Here is a 15,315-nt window from a genome sequence, read left to right as displayed (position 1 = left end):
TGTGAAACCCCTATCCCAAAAGAGTTTAGCAACATATAGTCATTCCTATTAAGATTCTACTCTAGAAAATAAAGGCACTCAAGAATTGCTAGTATGAAATGCGGAAGCTTAAAGAGCGGGATATAGGGAAGCAAACTCTCGACGTGGGTTCTTATATCGTGGTTCGGTTAGTCACAAAGGCACCTCTAAATCCATGTTGTTGAAGCACTCACTAAGAGTATCGCTTCCTGGCAATCAAGTCTCTTCCGCGGACTCAATCACGGTCACCTTGATCCCGTTTTTCTCTAAGGAGTTTCTCCACAAAGGATGGGGGTCTCCACGTCCCCCGCACAAGGTTGTCGTCGCCGCTCCACACCAAGTCGGAGGGTCGATGACGTGCCAGCGAGCCACCAATGCTGCAAGGGGCCGGCACACTGAAATCTTCTTTTGGTTCACTGAAGAACCACAGCACAAAGGCACAAAGCCTTGCTTGTTCACTCTCTATAGAGCTAACCTAGCACTAACACTCTCAAATGTGTGCTAAGGACTAAAGATATGATCAATAAGCACTTGGATGGTTTGGAGATGTTCTTAGGTGTGTCAGCAACCTTGAAATGCCCGGGAGATGGCATATATATAGCCCATCAAGTCCATAGAGCCATTAAGAGCCGTTGTCCATTATCTGCGTAAAGTACTGGATAGACCGGTGGTAGGGCACTGTAGCATCCAGTCACTCGTGGCTCTGCACTATCCATTGGCCTTCTGACGTGGCTGTCACCGGTTAGACCGGTCCCATGCACTGGTGCTTCAACGGTTCATCCGGTCCTGAAGAAATCTTCAGCTTCTGTCTTGAAATTACACCGGTGCCTTGCCTGGTGCACCACCGGTTCAACCGGTGTTGAGTCATGCCTACTTGACATGCTCTCTGGTGCATGACATGTTGCTTGCACCGATGCCTCGAATTAGTACCACCGGTGTAACCGGTGCTACTTTAGACTTCTCCCCTGGCCTGGGCATTGCTCGGCCCATTACACCGGTGATATATGCACCGGTGTATCCGATGCCAATCGGTTAGACCGGTGCAGTGTCACCGGTGCATGCGGTGCCACTGTTTCTGCAGAATTCATCCAATTCAGCGTTTCTTTGAGTTTTTTCTTCGTGTTTTGCTTTATTTGGCTTTTTTGCTTCATCCCTGGGATCTATTAATGTTCACTTGACAAACACATTAGTTCCATTGATTGCGTTGTTAATCAATCACTAAAATCACAAAACAATCTTCTAATGGGGCCATGTTCCTTACAATCTCCTCCTTTTTGGTGATTGATGACAACACAATCAAAGCAAGTATAAAGTTTGCAAAGATTGAAAAAATTGAACCACTTACACTTACTTAGATGCTAGCCATCATCCAATGTTGGCTTGGCCTCCCCCTAAATCCATCATTCCCTCTTTGTTTCTCCCCATGTTTGCTACTTCTTCTTTTCCTCCCCCTTTGGATTCAAGGTTGTTCTCCCTTTGCGTGATATTCATTTTTACCTTGCTTTGATCCAAACTTTTCCCCCTTTGAAGTCAAATCACCTAAAAAGGCTTGGCAAAACAATATACCTCAAAGGGAAAAGTTAGTAGCCAAGGGAGTTAGTTCCATGAATCATGATCTAATTGTATGATATCAATGAAGATACCAATTGAGCGATTACTAAGGTGGATCACAAGATCACAAAACTAGCATGATATGAGCTAAACTTTCCACAAAGTGTGTGCACAAAATGATAATGTGAGAATCAAGTGCACAACTAGACATTGAAAGAAAAAGTTTAGATCATATCATGCACGGAGGTAGCCTTAAAATAACAAAAAATTGACAAAGATACCAATTGAAGGGGTTGTAGATCATGCATACCTCCGGGGGATAGTAGTTACCTTGCATGTACCAATTTGAAAGAGACTTGTGCCAAATGATATCAATTGAAATTAAATACTAATTGTAAGTCTTTGAGGTCAAACATACTTGGTACACGAAGGTGAGAAAATGTATGAGCACATAGCCTATGAACTTAGATATGAAATTTTAGTTCAATAGATCATGGCTCAACATGAGACTACAAAAAAGATAAGCTTGAAAATATGTTAGTCTCAAAATCACAAACCATAGGATGAACTCCCCCTAAATGTGTGTATTTAGTGTTTGAATCACCAAGTAAATATATGCACATTGTTTATGACAACAATGGGAAGTTTTACCCTATAGCTTGTGTTCATGGTACACAAATAAAACACATACCTCATGAAGTCCATGCACCATGAAGGGTAACCTTGTGTAGCTTTCTACACACTTATCAAACCATGTAAGTTGCTCGTGGGTTAGAGTCATGACACAAGCAACCCACCATATATAGCACTAGGTGATGCAATGCAAACAACCTAACATGGGCAATGGAGCTACATGATGTTTGAATTGAAATCTAGCTACCATTACCTTATGGGGGACTTGGGCACCAAATGTCCAAGTTCTGAGCTTAACTTCTTTGGCTTGAACCTTCTCATCATCTTGTAAGCTAAGCCTCCAAATTCTCCGAAGCCATACTTGGACTTCGAGTCTCCTTTGGAACCCACACTATTTGAGGCCCCTTTATATCGGTGATGACATCCTTGGGCACCCAAATGGAGTGATTCCAACTCCTTTCTTGCTTCCCAACCTTGTGAGCAACCACCTTTCCATTGGTTTTCTTCTTCATCATATAGGCGGTGCTATTGCTTTTGTTCCGGTTGGGCTTGGTGTAGATGAGAGAACTCTTGATTGTGAGTTTCTTCTTATTCTTCTCATCCGAAAGCTTCTTCCTTGGTTGAGGGAACTTATTTGACTTGTGGCCTCTTTGGTGGCACTTTGAGCAAGTCACGGTGGACCCCTTCTCAAGATTCTTCACCATGTCTTTACGGTTATCTTGAAAAGGTTGGATATTGCTCTCTATGCTCTTGCCCTTTAATCTAGCCTAGTCCTTCATGAGCCTTTCCAATTCTTGCTTGAGTTCATCATTCTCTTTGGCAATGAGATCATCATATAATTCTACAACAATATTCTCATAGCATTTCTCATTGCAAGGGTTAGATTTATCAATTGAATCAAAACAAAAAGTTGAAGCACTATTAGTCTCATTAATGCTCTTAATTTTCAACTTGAGCTCTTCATGCTCTTCGCTAAGCAATTTGAATTTGCATAACAAATTTTCATAATTTGTAGTGAAAATAGCATTAAGATCATTAAGAGCATTAATGTTTTCAATTTTATTTAATTGCTTCTTAATAACTTTTTGGTGCTCATGTATTAATTCAAGAAGTTCTTCATATGAAAGAGAATCGGAGTCATCATCACTTATATCGTTTTCCATACCTCGGGCCATAAAGCATGTGTGTGATGATGATCCCATGTTGGTGCGGGTGGTGAATTTCTTGCTTGATTCATCACTTGAGCTTGCGCTTGATTCTTCACCACCGCTTACCCATTCGCCAAAAATGGCAAATGATTCATGTTTGGGCTTCTTCTCCTTCTTTTCTTTCTTCTTCTTGAATCTTCTCTCAACCTTCATTTATTGGTGATGTGGTCCGTCTTTGAGGAAGACTATGTACCCCATTGAGTTGATTTTTTGCAAGTATTTGTTCATCTTTTTGATTTGCTTGTAGAGATTAGGGTTCATTGGCTCTTTTTCATCATTTGAGGAGCTTTGGCATGCCTTTTCTTCTTCCTCTTCACTTGAGCTACCTTTGATGGCCATCTTCTTCAACTTCTTGATTTGCTTGCATGCAAGTACACTATGTGTTGGTGAAGAAGCTGGCGCTCTTGGCTTGATATCATGGCGTAGCTCATGGGCGATCACTTTATTGGCGTCAAGGTGTTGATTTCCTTCTCATAAAAAATTGTGATCACAAATCATAGTCCGGCCTCCGGAGTGAATGAAGGATTTTGCGAATGAGCTCCAAATCATCAATTTTCTTCACATCTAAAGAGTTAATTTTATTCACAAGAATATTCAACCGTGAGTACATAGATTCGGCATTCTCATCATCAAGTTGCTTGAAGCTATTAAGTTTATAAATGAGAACATGATATTTTTCATCTGCAACATCTTTTGTGCCCTCATGGTTCTCAATAATAGTTTTCCATAAATTCTTAGCATTTTCACAAGCAAACACACGGTTGAACACGTTGTCACCAAGAGAGTTTAAAATGGCATATTTTGCTATAGCATCATATTGCTTCTCTTGTTGACTATTGTTTTTTACTCATTCACTAGTTACCCTCCAAACGTTTAGACCCTTTGCTTGGAGGTGGGATTGCATTAAAATCTTCCATCGTTGGAAGCCCGTGCCATCGAAACATGGAGGTGGTTCTAATGAATCCATCCCTTCCCCAAAGAGCTAACTCACTAGGCGGTGAAGCCTAACCGATCAAGTGAGCCAGTAAACACAAATTGCCAATGGAATTGGCTTTCTTTGTGAGAGATGTGAGTCCCGGCTCTGATACCAATTGAAAGACCGGATCGGGTGCTATAGCCTAAGAGGGGGAGGGGTGAATTAGTCAACTTAAAAATTTAACCTATGGTTCCAACTAAATTGCACAAAATCAAAATAAAACATACTGTCTATATGTGCAACTAAGGTTGTTCTAGTGTGAAACCCCTATCCCAAAAGAGTTTAGCAACCTATAGCCTTTCCTATTAAGATTCTACTCTAGAAAGTAAAGACACTCAAAAATTGCTAGTATGAAATGCGGAAGCTTAAAGAGCGGGATAGAGGGAAGCAAACTCTCGATGCGGGTGTTTATCCTGTAGTTCGGTTAGCCACAAAAGCACCCCTACATCCACGTTGTTGAAGCACTCACTAAGAGTATAGCTTCCCGGCAATCAAGTCTCTTCCATAGACTCAGCCACGGTCATCTTGATCCCGTTTTCCATTAAGAAGCTTCTCCACAAAGGATGGGGTCTCCATGTCCCCCGCACAAGGTTGTCGTCGCCGCTCCACACCAAGTCGGAGGGTCGATGACGTGCCGGCGAGCCACCAATGCTCCAAGGGGCCGGCGCACCGAAATCTTTTTTTCGTTCACTGAAGAACCACAGCACAAAGCCTTGCTTGTTCACTCTCTAAAGAGCTAACCTAGCACTAACACTCTCAAATGTGTGATAAGGACTAAAGATATTATCAATAAGCACTTGGATGGCTTGTAGATGTTCTTGAGTGTGTTTGAGGCTTGTAGCAACTCCAGCAACCTTGAAATGCTCGAGAGATGGCATATATATAGCCCACCAAGTCCATAGAGCCATTAAGAGTCGTTGTCCCTTTTCTGCGTAAAGCACCGGATAGACCGGTGGTAGGGCACCGGTGCATCCAGTCACTCACGGCTCTGCACTATCCGTTGGCCTTTTGACAGTTGATGTGGTTGTCACCGGTTAGACCGGTCCCATGCACCGGTGCTTCAACGTTTCATTTGGTTCTGAAGAAATCTTCAGCTTCTGTCTTGAAATTACACCGGTGCCTTGCCTGGTGCACCACCGGTTCAACCGGTGCTGAGTCACGCCCACTTGACATGCTCTCTGGTGCATGACATGGTGCTTGCACCGATGCCTCAAATTAGTACCACCGGTGTAACCGGTGCTACTTTTGACTTTCCCCCTGGCCTGGGCATTGCTCGGCCCATTACACCAGTGATATATGCACCGGTGTATCCGATGCCAACAGGTTAGACCAGTGCAGTGTCACCGGTGCATTCGGTGCCACTGTTTCTGCAGAACTCATCCAATTCAGCGTTTCTTTGAGTTCTTTCTTCATGTTTTGCTTTGCTTGGCTTTTTTCTTCATCCTTAGGATCTATTAATGTTCACTTGACAAACACATTAGTCCCATTGATTGCGTTGTTACTCAATCACCAAAATCACAAAACAATAGCCTAATGGGACCATGTTCCTTACACCAACCGATGATTCAATGCCATAGTTTATGTGAATTAAAAAAAGGTGAGATCTAAGCAGTTAGTACATATTTCATATTGAGCTTCAAAGGTTCATTCATCGTATACACGAGTAGATTCAACTTCAATAAACATACATCTTCCTAACATATGTCGTCCTTTTGCATAACGGTATCATGATTGATACTATGTTACACATATCTTACATACATATCCTAGCTGAACATAGCTCATGGTATCCTATCATCAGCTCAACACTTTAATTTGATCGGCTTAGCTTCTGCCTATTACCCCTCCTAGAAATTCTTAAAAATTCAAAAGTGGCATGCAATCAGTGACATCCTACAAACCTCCATTCTCGATGCATAGAAACAAACACAAAAATAAGAAGATTGAGATTCTGGATCACAAATGAGTATTACATGGCAAATCCAACTCTGAACAATATCACTTTGCAATGCAGAATGGTATATTATCAAATGACAAAGGCACAAAGCTATCTGGTTCGGATCAAGTACAAGCATTTCAATGCAAATACAGAATACAGATTGTTCGCTAGTACTCTTTGCCGACCGATGGCTCATCGGTAATTGTCTAGTTATAGCGACTGATGTCTGACATTAATATGGGGTGTGGTATAGTGCCATTTTGCACAATATACATGCATGTATCGATGTAGCACTAGCAGTGGCAGTAAGGATGGGCTAGGCCGTAGACGGTCGTGCCGAATTTGATGACCGCGAAGCAGAAGGCGCAGCCGGCGACGACGAGCGCGAGCACCGCCCACGGGCTGCTGCAGTGGTCGCGCAGGAACCTGGCCTTGTGCCTGCGCCAGCTCGAGTGGTAGTACCCGCTCAGGTCCCTGAACATGGCGGCGAAGTGGTGGTCCCCGTAGTCCAGGCTGCCGCAGTCGCCCAGCTGCTGGAAGAACCTGGTCGCCGCGTCGCCGTCGCCAGAGAGGAGGTTCTCCGCGACGCCGCGCTTCTGGAGGTGCTCCACGTCCCTGCCCGTCCGCACCAGGGCGCCCACCAGCGCCGCGTAGCTCGACAGCAGCCTGTCGCCGCCACCCATGGTCTGCTCGAATGCGATGAGGTTCACGAGGTGCGCCTTGTTGGCGTAGTCCACCTCCATCCGCGGCATCCTCAGGACGCCCCGCGCCGCGTCGAACGTGACGTCGAACATGTGCCGAGGCGACGGCGCCTTCTCGAACCGGACGCCGGCCTCGCGGAGCTGGGTGACGGACGGGACCACCATGGGCGGCGGCGGCGCCGCCATGCTACGGTCATCCGGCTCCGCCTCCGTCTGTGTCTTCACTCCGATCAGAGCCTTACTGAACCAGGCACTGACTTTGCGCAGCAGTGTCATGGACGCGGACAGTCTCCTCCAGCCCGGCACCCGCGGCATGTCGCGGACGAAGGCGAACCTTTTGGACACGGCCGTCTTGAGCCTGAGCCCCATCCGGGGCAGCCGGGACTCGTGCCGCGGCGATGGCGGCGGCGAGGCGGAGGCCTGCGCGGAGGCCAGCTCCTCTTCCCTGGGCACCAAGGCCTCGTACAAGAGATGCAGTAGGTGGTGGATCTCTCCGGCGGCTTGGGTTGGCACGACGCCGGCCAGCACTTGTTTGCAGAAGGTCGAGTCCTCGACCTTGAAATGGGGAACGATCAGCATGAGGAGACCCAGCCTACTAGCTTGGGGGTTCACCGCGCGGAAGAGCGCCTCGAGCACGAAGAAGGGGATCTGATTCTCCAGCAGCAGCAGGTCGGAGAGCAGCAGGGGGAGCCCCCAGCCGACGTCGCAGAGCTTGTCGGGCTCCCTTCTGAACCACTTGATGAAGAACTGGAGGATGAAGCAGCCGTCCAGAAGCAGCATCTCCGCGAACTCGCTGCTGCCCCCCTGGGCCTGGGCGGCGAAGATGACGGGCGGCCGCTCACTGTAGCAGCGCCGCGCCTGTTGCTCGACGCCGCGAACTGTTCTGACGCAGTCGGCCAAGGAGGCCGCCGGGTACTCCGCGAGCAGCTCGTGCAGGTACCTCCACTTGTGCTGCTCCATGGCGCGCAGCGCCGCCCGGCCGCGGTAGTAGGGGCCGACGGACACCAGCCGGGGCTCGTACAGCTCCTTGCTGGCGTCGCGGACATGGGCGGGGACCCGGAAGATGGTCATCGGCGAGCTGCTCCCGTCGTCGCCGGCGTGCTGGCGGAGCCTTTCGTCCACAACGATCTCCAGGTTGTCCGGCTGGTGGGCTGCTGGTGGTGGTTCCGCGACGGGAGCCATGGGGTGCGCCGGCTCCGGCGTTGACGGTGCGGTCACGAACTCGGCCTCCGTTGCCATGGAGTTAGGTGCCGTGATTTTGGTCTCTCAAATGGCCGCAGCTTGTAATTACTTAACATAAGCAATGAGTTGACTTGGATACTTAGCTTGGGGAGTCTAGCACCAAGAAGTCTTGATGAGAAGTGAAAGAGTAGTGGAAGGTGTAAAAAGGTTTTTTACTGACTGATCACCAAGAGATACATACAAACCTATTGTAGCATGAGGGGTACCAATTTGGTATACTTCCACTATACTTAAATATATGATATCTAGGACGAATTAATTAGTTTATTATTCTATATTTAATGATGCAGGAGTACTTGATGTATCATTTTCGACACTTAGTTATCAAAAATCAAGTTACAATTCCCCAGACCCCGCACAGTGCGGGAAGCCTACGGCACTGGGTACGCCCTTTTTTTCATTATATCTCTTGATGGAATGTAAAAAGATTGTAGATTGGTGATCCTAGCTGTGAAATCACCATATTATGCGATCCCGCCATACCATCAAAATTCAAAACCAGTCTGATGCTAATCCTCTCGCCCGAATTATATTCATGCTCTGCAAGATTTTATCCCACAAACCTTTCAATATTTGAGACTAGCATCATAACATATGGATAATTGAGATGACACGAGTAGTAAACTAGCCAAACTAGTCTTAGACATGATATATTATCACACTATTACTAATTAGAGACTCCTTTTGAAGTTTGACGATAATTCCAATAAGACACAATGCTAGAACAGATAAATCCTAAAAATTCACATAAAAATCATAAATCCTGTGTATCAAATTCGATAGAATAGAATCATCAAAGCCATTGAATTTCTTAAGTTTTTTAAAACTAAATTACCCGCCTCAGCAATTATGAAACAATCCAATAATGTAAATCCTTAAATTTATATCTAAATTATACACCTCTCCAATTATGAAAAGTAACCTAATGTAATCCCCTAACATTTGTCCAAATATAAAATTGTAAAAAAATAACTTAAAATAGCTGTTAAATTAAAATCTAAATTAGCCAGGAACTGTAATATGGATGAAAAACTGTATATAGTACTAATTACTAACTGAAGTTTATCACAACTGATCAGTATAGACTTAGGGTTTCCCAACTCCCTCTCCTCTCTCGACTACGCCCCTCCCCGGCTCCTCTGCTCACCCTCTCACTCCTCTCCTCTTCCCGTCTCCTCTACTCCTCTCCTCTCCCATAGGCGATGGCGCAGGCCACGCGGTGGCCCGTAGGTGTGATAGATTGGCATCCCTGCCTCGGCCTCCTTCCCCACGGCCTAGGCATGGCAGACCGCTGGCCCGTCCTCGGCCTCCTCCCCAACCGAGGAGGGCGCGGCGGACCGTCGGCAATGGCTCCTCCCCTAGTGAGGCGGGCATGGTGGACCGGCGATAGGGGCACGACGGCATGGCATCCTAGCAGCGCGAGCGTGACGTCGCGTCGTCCAGGCCTCACCCCTCCTCCCCCATGGCGCGGACGCAGCGGACCGGTGGCGCAGAGGCCCGACGTTGACCCTCCTCCCCCACGGCGTTCTCCACTGTCTCTACCATCTCCAGCTCCAAATCCGGCCACGGGGCTCGCGGATCCGGCCACACAGATCTGGCCAAGGGGATCATGGATTTGGCCTCGGGGCTTGCAGATCTAGCGAGCTTGACGGCGGAGGACGCGCCCCGGCAGTCGCCGCCTGTGGATGGGCTCGGCGGGCCTTGGGCTTGGCAGGCCTATCCACAGGCTTTCTATTTTTTTTATTTTTTTATTCGATTAACCAAGGCGGGCAGACAATCATCTCGGAAAAGGGATCATTTACCATAACATTTGCTCTGAGGCGGTTGGCCAAAACACCTCTGTTAAGCTGTTTTGCCTGTCTCGGTTAATTTTTGTGTAGTAGTGAGAATTTTTATTAGAAAGAAAAGAAAGGACGACAAAAGCCATTTCGTTCTAGTTGCTTGACTAGTTCATCTCACTAGACATGTCCATGTCAAGTTTGGCATACATACATGCACACCACACGCATGCAGCAGTACGCATACAAGTAGACTTGGCACGCTGAACTTTTTCTTTTGAAAAGACATACTGAACTAATTAAACACACATGCTCTGATGCTAACGAAATGGTGAAGAGCCAAGACTGTACGTTCTATTCATCCACGCACCACTATGGCAATATCCTGGCTGATCTTCAGACTTCAAACATCAACAATTGATTGCTCCCCACAGTTCGACCGTCTCACTTCGTTTTGTCTTTGTTTCCCAAGATAATCGAAGAAAACTTCTGGTGCAATGCCTTGTCCACTCTATCCTTCATCTCACCAGCCTTGGCCTTGGCCTTGGCCTTGAGCCCCTGCCGAGATGGGGACGGAGGGGCCTCTGGCCGCGTTGCCTGCAGCTCCAGAGCTGGCCAGATGGGCATGGGGACGCCGGGGACGGTGTACGCCGGCCTTGCCTCGTTCTTGTGTCGAGCCTGTGCCGGCAGATTCCTCTGGCAGGTGCCACCAGGCGCAGGTACGCCCTCTCCTCCTCCTGCTCCTCCAGCCATGGCCGCACGAAAAGCTGAATTGACAACATGGAACAATTAGATGACCTATCTTTTAAACCCCCATTTTGAGTTTTGGAGGCTAAGAGCTTTTGTAGTTGCTTGTAGACATTCACTTGTGAACGTTCAAGCCGGAATTTTCCTTAATCTAAAAAGATCACCTATCTGCAGAAATAGGTAGCTAACAGGCAGGAGAAAGAGAAATCTTTGGAGGCATATTGTTGCTTGATTTTATAGGCCTTTTTTTTTCTTTGAGGAGCTTGATCGATCTTGTAGATGCATATTGCAAGCAGTTAAACACATGACCGTCAAGAACGAAACAGAATTTGCGAACTGAAGTTTTTTTAAGAAAGGACGACTAAAGCTTTCCCGAACTTTTATTACAAGAGAAGCAAACCACGGCTACAAAAGTTCTGGTCTAGCTAGTTACCTTCTCCAGGGGCGGACGTATGCAGCTTAGCAAAAATGGAACCAGCCATTTGGTCGTCTCTCGTTAGTGAGGTGAGAAGCAAGAATGGGCTACCGCTGGGGTTAGCAGGGGCATCAACTGCTAGTATGTATATACACATGCATGTCATCTCTCGTTAGTGAGGTGAGAAGCAACTTCCCTTGATCCCTTCCGCCCCCTCCCTCCTTGACGAAGTCAAGTCAATGCAAGGGACACGGTCTCAGAGTGCCAGCGCACGTACTGCTCTACTGAACTGTTTCGGTGGGCGGGACGATACGATGGCTCCAACTTTTATATCATATAGAAAAGATTGAAATAATCTCCAAGGTAAGAGTGGGTCACACAATGCAAGAGGGGTACACTTCCACCTCTATTCACAACTCACAATGCAAGTACTAGCATGTTTGGTTCGTTGAGCGCATGCAGTCAATCTGTCAGTATTTGGACCACCTCTTCTATAGAAACTAGTAGCGAGTAATTAACAGCACACTTGCATACAGTTAAATTATCCTCCCATGCATTGATATATAGGCAACATGCTTAATTTTCATATAATGAGATGTGTACACATCATCCTTGCATTATTTTTAAAAAAATATCACTATGAAACTAAAGAACCAATATTGCCTCAGGCAAGTCAACTGATCGATGTGAGGCCACAATGTTTGTCATGAACCTTTGATTAAACACCAAGATTTCTGAAGGACCGCAACAGGCGACCAGAGGGGGACTGAATGAAAGCCTTCAAAAAAATTTCCTCGATGAGAACAAAGACTATTTCCCGATTGCCACCCGACACGCCTCTCTTCTAACCGTTAAGGTGACACAAGTTAACTCGTGACGAGCTCACCTTAGGAACGGTTAGAAGAGCATGGAAACACACTCGCCTATCAGAGCGCGCCATTCTGACTCATATGGATCATGGGCCCACCTGAGCAAGTTACCAACTTAGGACAATGGGGACTCAGGCAAAACCAACCTTAGAGCCCATCTAGCAGTCATCCAACTGAAAAATGAGCTGGTTCGAAGCCAAACCCGGTAGACCGACCAAGTATTTTGGCCACCGACCTTCTCCTTTGACGAGGCACCTCCTCATTGGCTCCTCAAGTCGGTTCCGAGAGGCTCCACCTCTTGACGGCTCTTAACTACCAATTTTAGGCCGTCAATCCTGCATGAAGACATAAAAGGTCAACACCAACCTAGTGATAGGGGTTCATTACTAACCATTTCCACAAGTGTTGGTAAATATTTGTATGTAGGTGAAATAAGGTAGAAAACACACCCCATGAGAAAGGAAACATATTCCTAAATCCAAGGCAAAGGGCATCAACCAATCAGAGCATGACAAGTGGCGTCACATGGATCAAAGGGCCCACATGCACAAGTAAACCGACATACCAGAAGTTTAGGCACGCGGAAACGGGATTAGGGGACACGTGGCAGTCTCCTAGCCAAATTTGGGCCGGTTAGGGGCCAGAACCCGGTCGGCCGACCACACCGGTCGACCGACCAGTAGTTCGCGCCACCGACCTTGAGCTTTGGTGTGCAGCTTCCTTGAAGCTTCCTTAAGGCAGTTTCAAGTGCCTCCTCTGCTGAAACGCGGCCAAGAAGCCCCCTTTGTTCCCTTCTATAAATATGAGAGGGGGGTAGGAATAGAAACATCCATCAAGTGCTCAACAAGCCTCCTCTTTAGTTTAGAGTTGTCTTGCAAAGGTTAAGGGTAGAGGTATTGAGGAGGGTACCATGTTGTCATTTCTTAACGTCGCTACCAGGAGTTGTTAGTTCCCGGCAACGGCGCTACCAGGAGTTGTTAGTTCCCGGCAACGGCGCTAGAAATGCTTGTTAACTTTCCTTAGCATAATCATTAGTCCCTAGCAACTGCACCAAGAAACGTCACTTTCGTGGTATAGTCTATACGATTACGAATGGGATCCTCAAGCGCACGGATATACTGTTGTAGCATTTCACCCGGAGAGTAAGGGTATCGTTATTTATATTTTTCCAAAGGATGGCAGTGGCAAAGGTATTGTACTTGACATTAATCATGACATTGTGCCTCAAGCAATAGACATAGCTCTAACAGGGGTTAGCCATAATAAAGAAGATAAATCAATGTAATGTGACACAAACACACAAATAACACCCAAGGAAGAAAAGAATAAAAGAACAAAAGAATGAAAGAATGAACTAAACTATCCTATGTTAAGTTAGTTGGAGCTTAGGCTATGTTAGATGTTCTAATGCTTCTATTCAAAGCAAAGGTTATGTCAAAACATGGTTAGGGCTGCAGGTGCCAGGAAATTGGGATAGTAAGGAGAAGGTCCCGCGCATTGGAGAACATCCGGTCCAGTTACCTCTTTTCATGAACGCCTAAACTGTACCCGAACATCGGGTAATGCAATAATCGCAACACAGCTGTTACGACGAACAGACAGGACTGTCACCTCCTGCCGTCTACCCCAATCACACCGCGGAGCACGGTCATATCCGAAGGATTTCGCATACTCGAGCACCACGCCCGTGTATGAGGTCACTACTCTAGCGTCTCTGGGTCTCCCACCCTTCGGATGGACAAGTAAAACACTAGAGAAAGACCGAAAGCACAACGAACCGATATCCGTACCCAGATCATCTGGCCTAACCATATCCGTAGCACAACTCATGAATAACCAAAGCATGGATTACTAAACTATCGAGATAGTGAAGCAACCATGGCATTAGTCTATATTATGAATAGAAAGCTGATAGTTAGAATACAAAGCCATACTAGGAGCCGAGGATTGCTCAACGACCCCAAGGACGACTTGATTGGCTAAGAGAAAACTAGTCTAGCTCCACTATCCTACACTAAGAGCAAGAGAGCCTTGAGAGAGTAATGTGGTGTGTGTGTGTGTGTGTGTGTGTGTGTGTGTGTGTGTGTGTGTGTGTGTGTGTGTGTGTGTGTGTGTATGTGTGTGTTGAGAGGGGGGTGGAGAGGCATATTTATACTATTGGAGGTCGGTTCCCGCCAAATCCAAGTATGGAAGGTGATCAGGTAGCGTGGCCGTGACTCCTCCTCGAAATGCACTTGGACGGGTGCCAGGCTAGGTTCGGCCGACCTGTGGGGTGGACCGACCCCATCTGGTGTCCCCTCGTCCTTATCCTCTTCTGGCAGGCTGATACGTGGGCCCTCAACCTTATCCTTTCGTGGCGCCCCCGTTTACTCTGCCAGGTGGGCCCTTCTTGTAAGTGTGTGATGCCAGATGCGATCTTCTACGTAGTTGCGTGGTGTCTTAATCGTGTTTTTTTTCCTTATTTCACTCTTGCTCATCTGAAATCATGAAAACTCCAAAACAGCTGTGGAACTAGGTTAGTGATACAAATATGCGAGTAAGGCGTATAGTTTTTCTTTATTACTAGGTCTAATTGACGGTCAAATTTAGCACTTAACGTCCGTCAACAGAGGGGCGCCGGCCTTCAGCGCTCTTCTCCAAATTGTACCTCTATGAGAGTGAGAGAGTAGTTTGGGTGATGTGTCAGGGTGTCGGCATTCTTCTCTGAGCTTTTACCTCTATGGATGCTACTACATTCTTCTGGGTTTAGTAAGTATTCATAGTTTCTATCTCTAGTATTTTACTTGGTACAATAGATGCTAGTAGTCGAAATAGCCCCTGGCTAGCCCCGGGGTGAGTGGGTACAAGTGTACAACCTCTGTAGGGTGAAAACTATATGTATAACTGTGTACTCGGTCACATACAACTCTAATCATGTTTCACTTCCATAGAGTAGTGTTAACTTATTTCTACCTCTCTTTTAAGATGATTTTACTACCGGTGCGCAGTTGAGGTGCGAGGAGAGGGAGTTCTCGCACCGCCTTGGTGGCATACGTTATCTGAAGGTGTGAGTAGACTGAGATTCCAGGGTGCCAGAATGGCCCGAGAATGGAAGATTGGATGATATATTTGTGTTACTGCATGCGCATAGAAAACCCCCTACCTCTCCTTGGTATTATTTTTGAATCCATGGTTTAGCCCACTCAAATCTTGCATTCGGATGGTGACATGAACCTATCCCGTCCTTGGGGATAGCTTG

General features: G+C 46.6%; 2 protein-coding genes across 2 annotated transcripts; both read right to left on the bottom strand.

Annotated features, from left to right (window-relative positions):
- Positions 1 to 6,551: 6,551 nt before the first annotated feature.
- Positions 6,552 to 8,216, bottom strand: LOC120653976 (putative UPF0481 protein At3g02645). The gene has a single exon (XM_039931619.1). It carries the CDS (start codon positions 8,206 to 8,208, stop codon positions 6,619 to 6,621), a length of 1,590 nt encoding a protein of 529 aa, XP_039787553.1. The 5' UTR covers positions 8,209 to 8,216; the 3' UTR covers positions 6,552 to 6,618.
- A 1,965-nt stretch (positions 8,217 to 10,181) lies between these two features.
- On the bottom strand, positions 10,182 to 11,342 carry LOC120653975. The gene is made up of 2 exons (XM_039931618.1): positions 11,227 to 11,342; positions 10,182 to 10,813 (listed from the first exon to the last, which is right to left on the bottom strand). Exons 1-2 carry the CDS (start codon positions 11,273 to 11,275, stop codon positions 10,491 to 10,493), a joined length of 372 nt encoding a protein of 123 aa, XP_039787552.1. The 5' UTR covers positions 11,276 to 11,342; the 3' UTR covers positions 10,182 to 10,490.
- Between the last annotated feature and the right edge of the window lie 3,973 nt (positions 11,343 to 15,315).

Source organism: Panicum virgatum, chromosome 1N, assembly GCF_016808335.1.
Source record: "Panicum virgatum strain AP13 chromosome 1N, P.virgatum_v5, whole genome shotgun sequence".
Lineage (NCBI taxonomy): Eukaryota > Viridiplantae > Streptophyta > Magnoliopsida > Poales > Poaceae > Panicum > Panicum virgatum.
The sequence above is the reverse complement of the archived record's forward strand: the minus strand, read 5'-3'. Positions and strand labels throughout refer to the sequence as shown.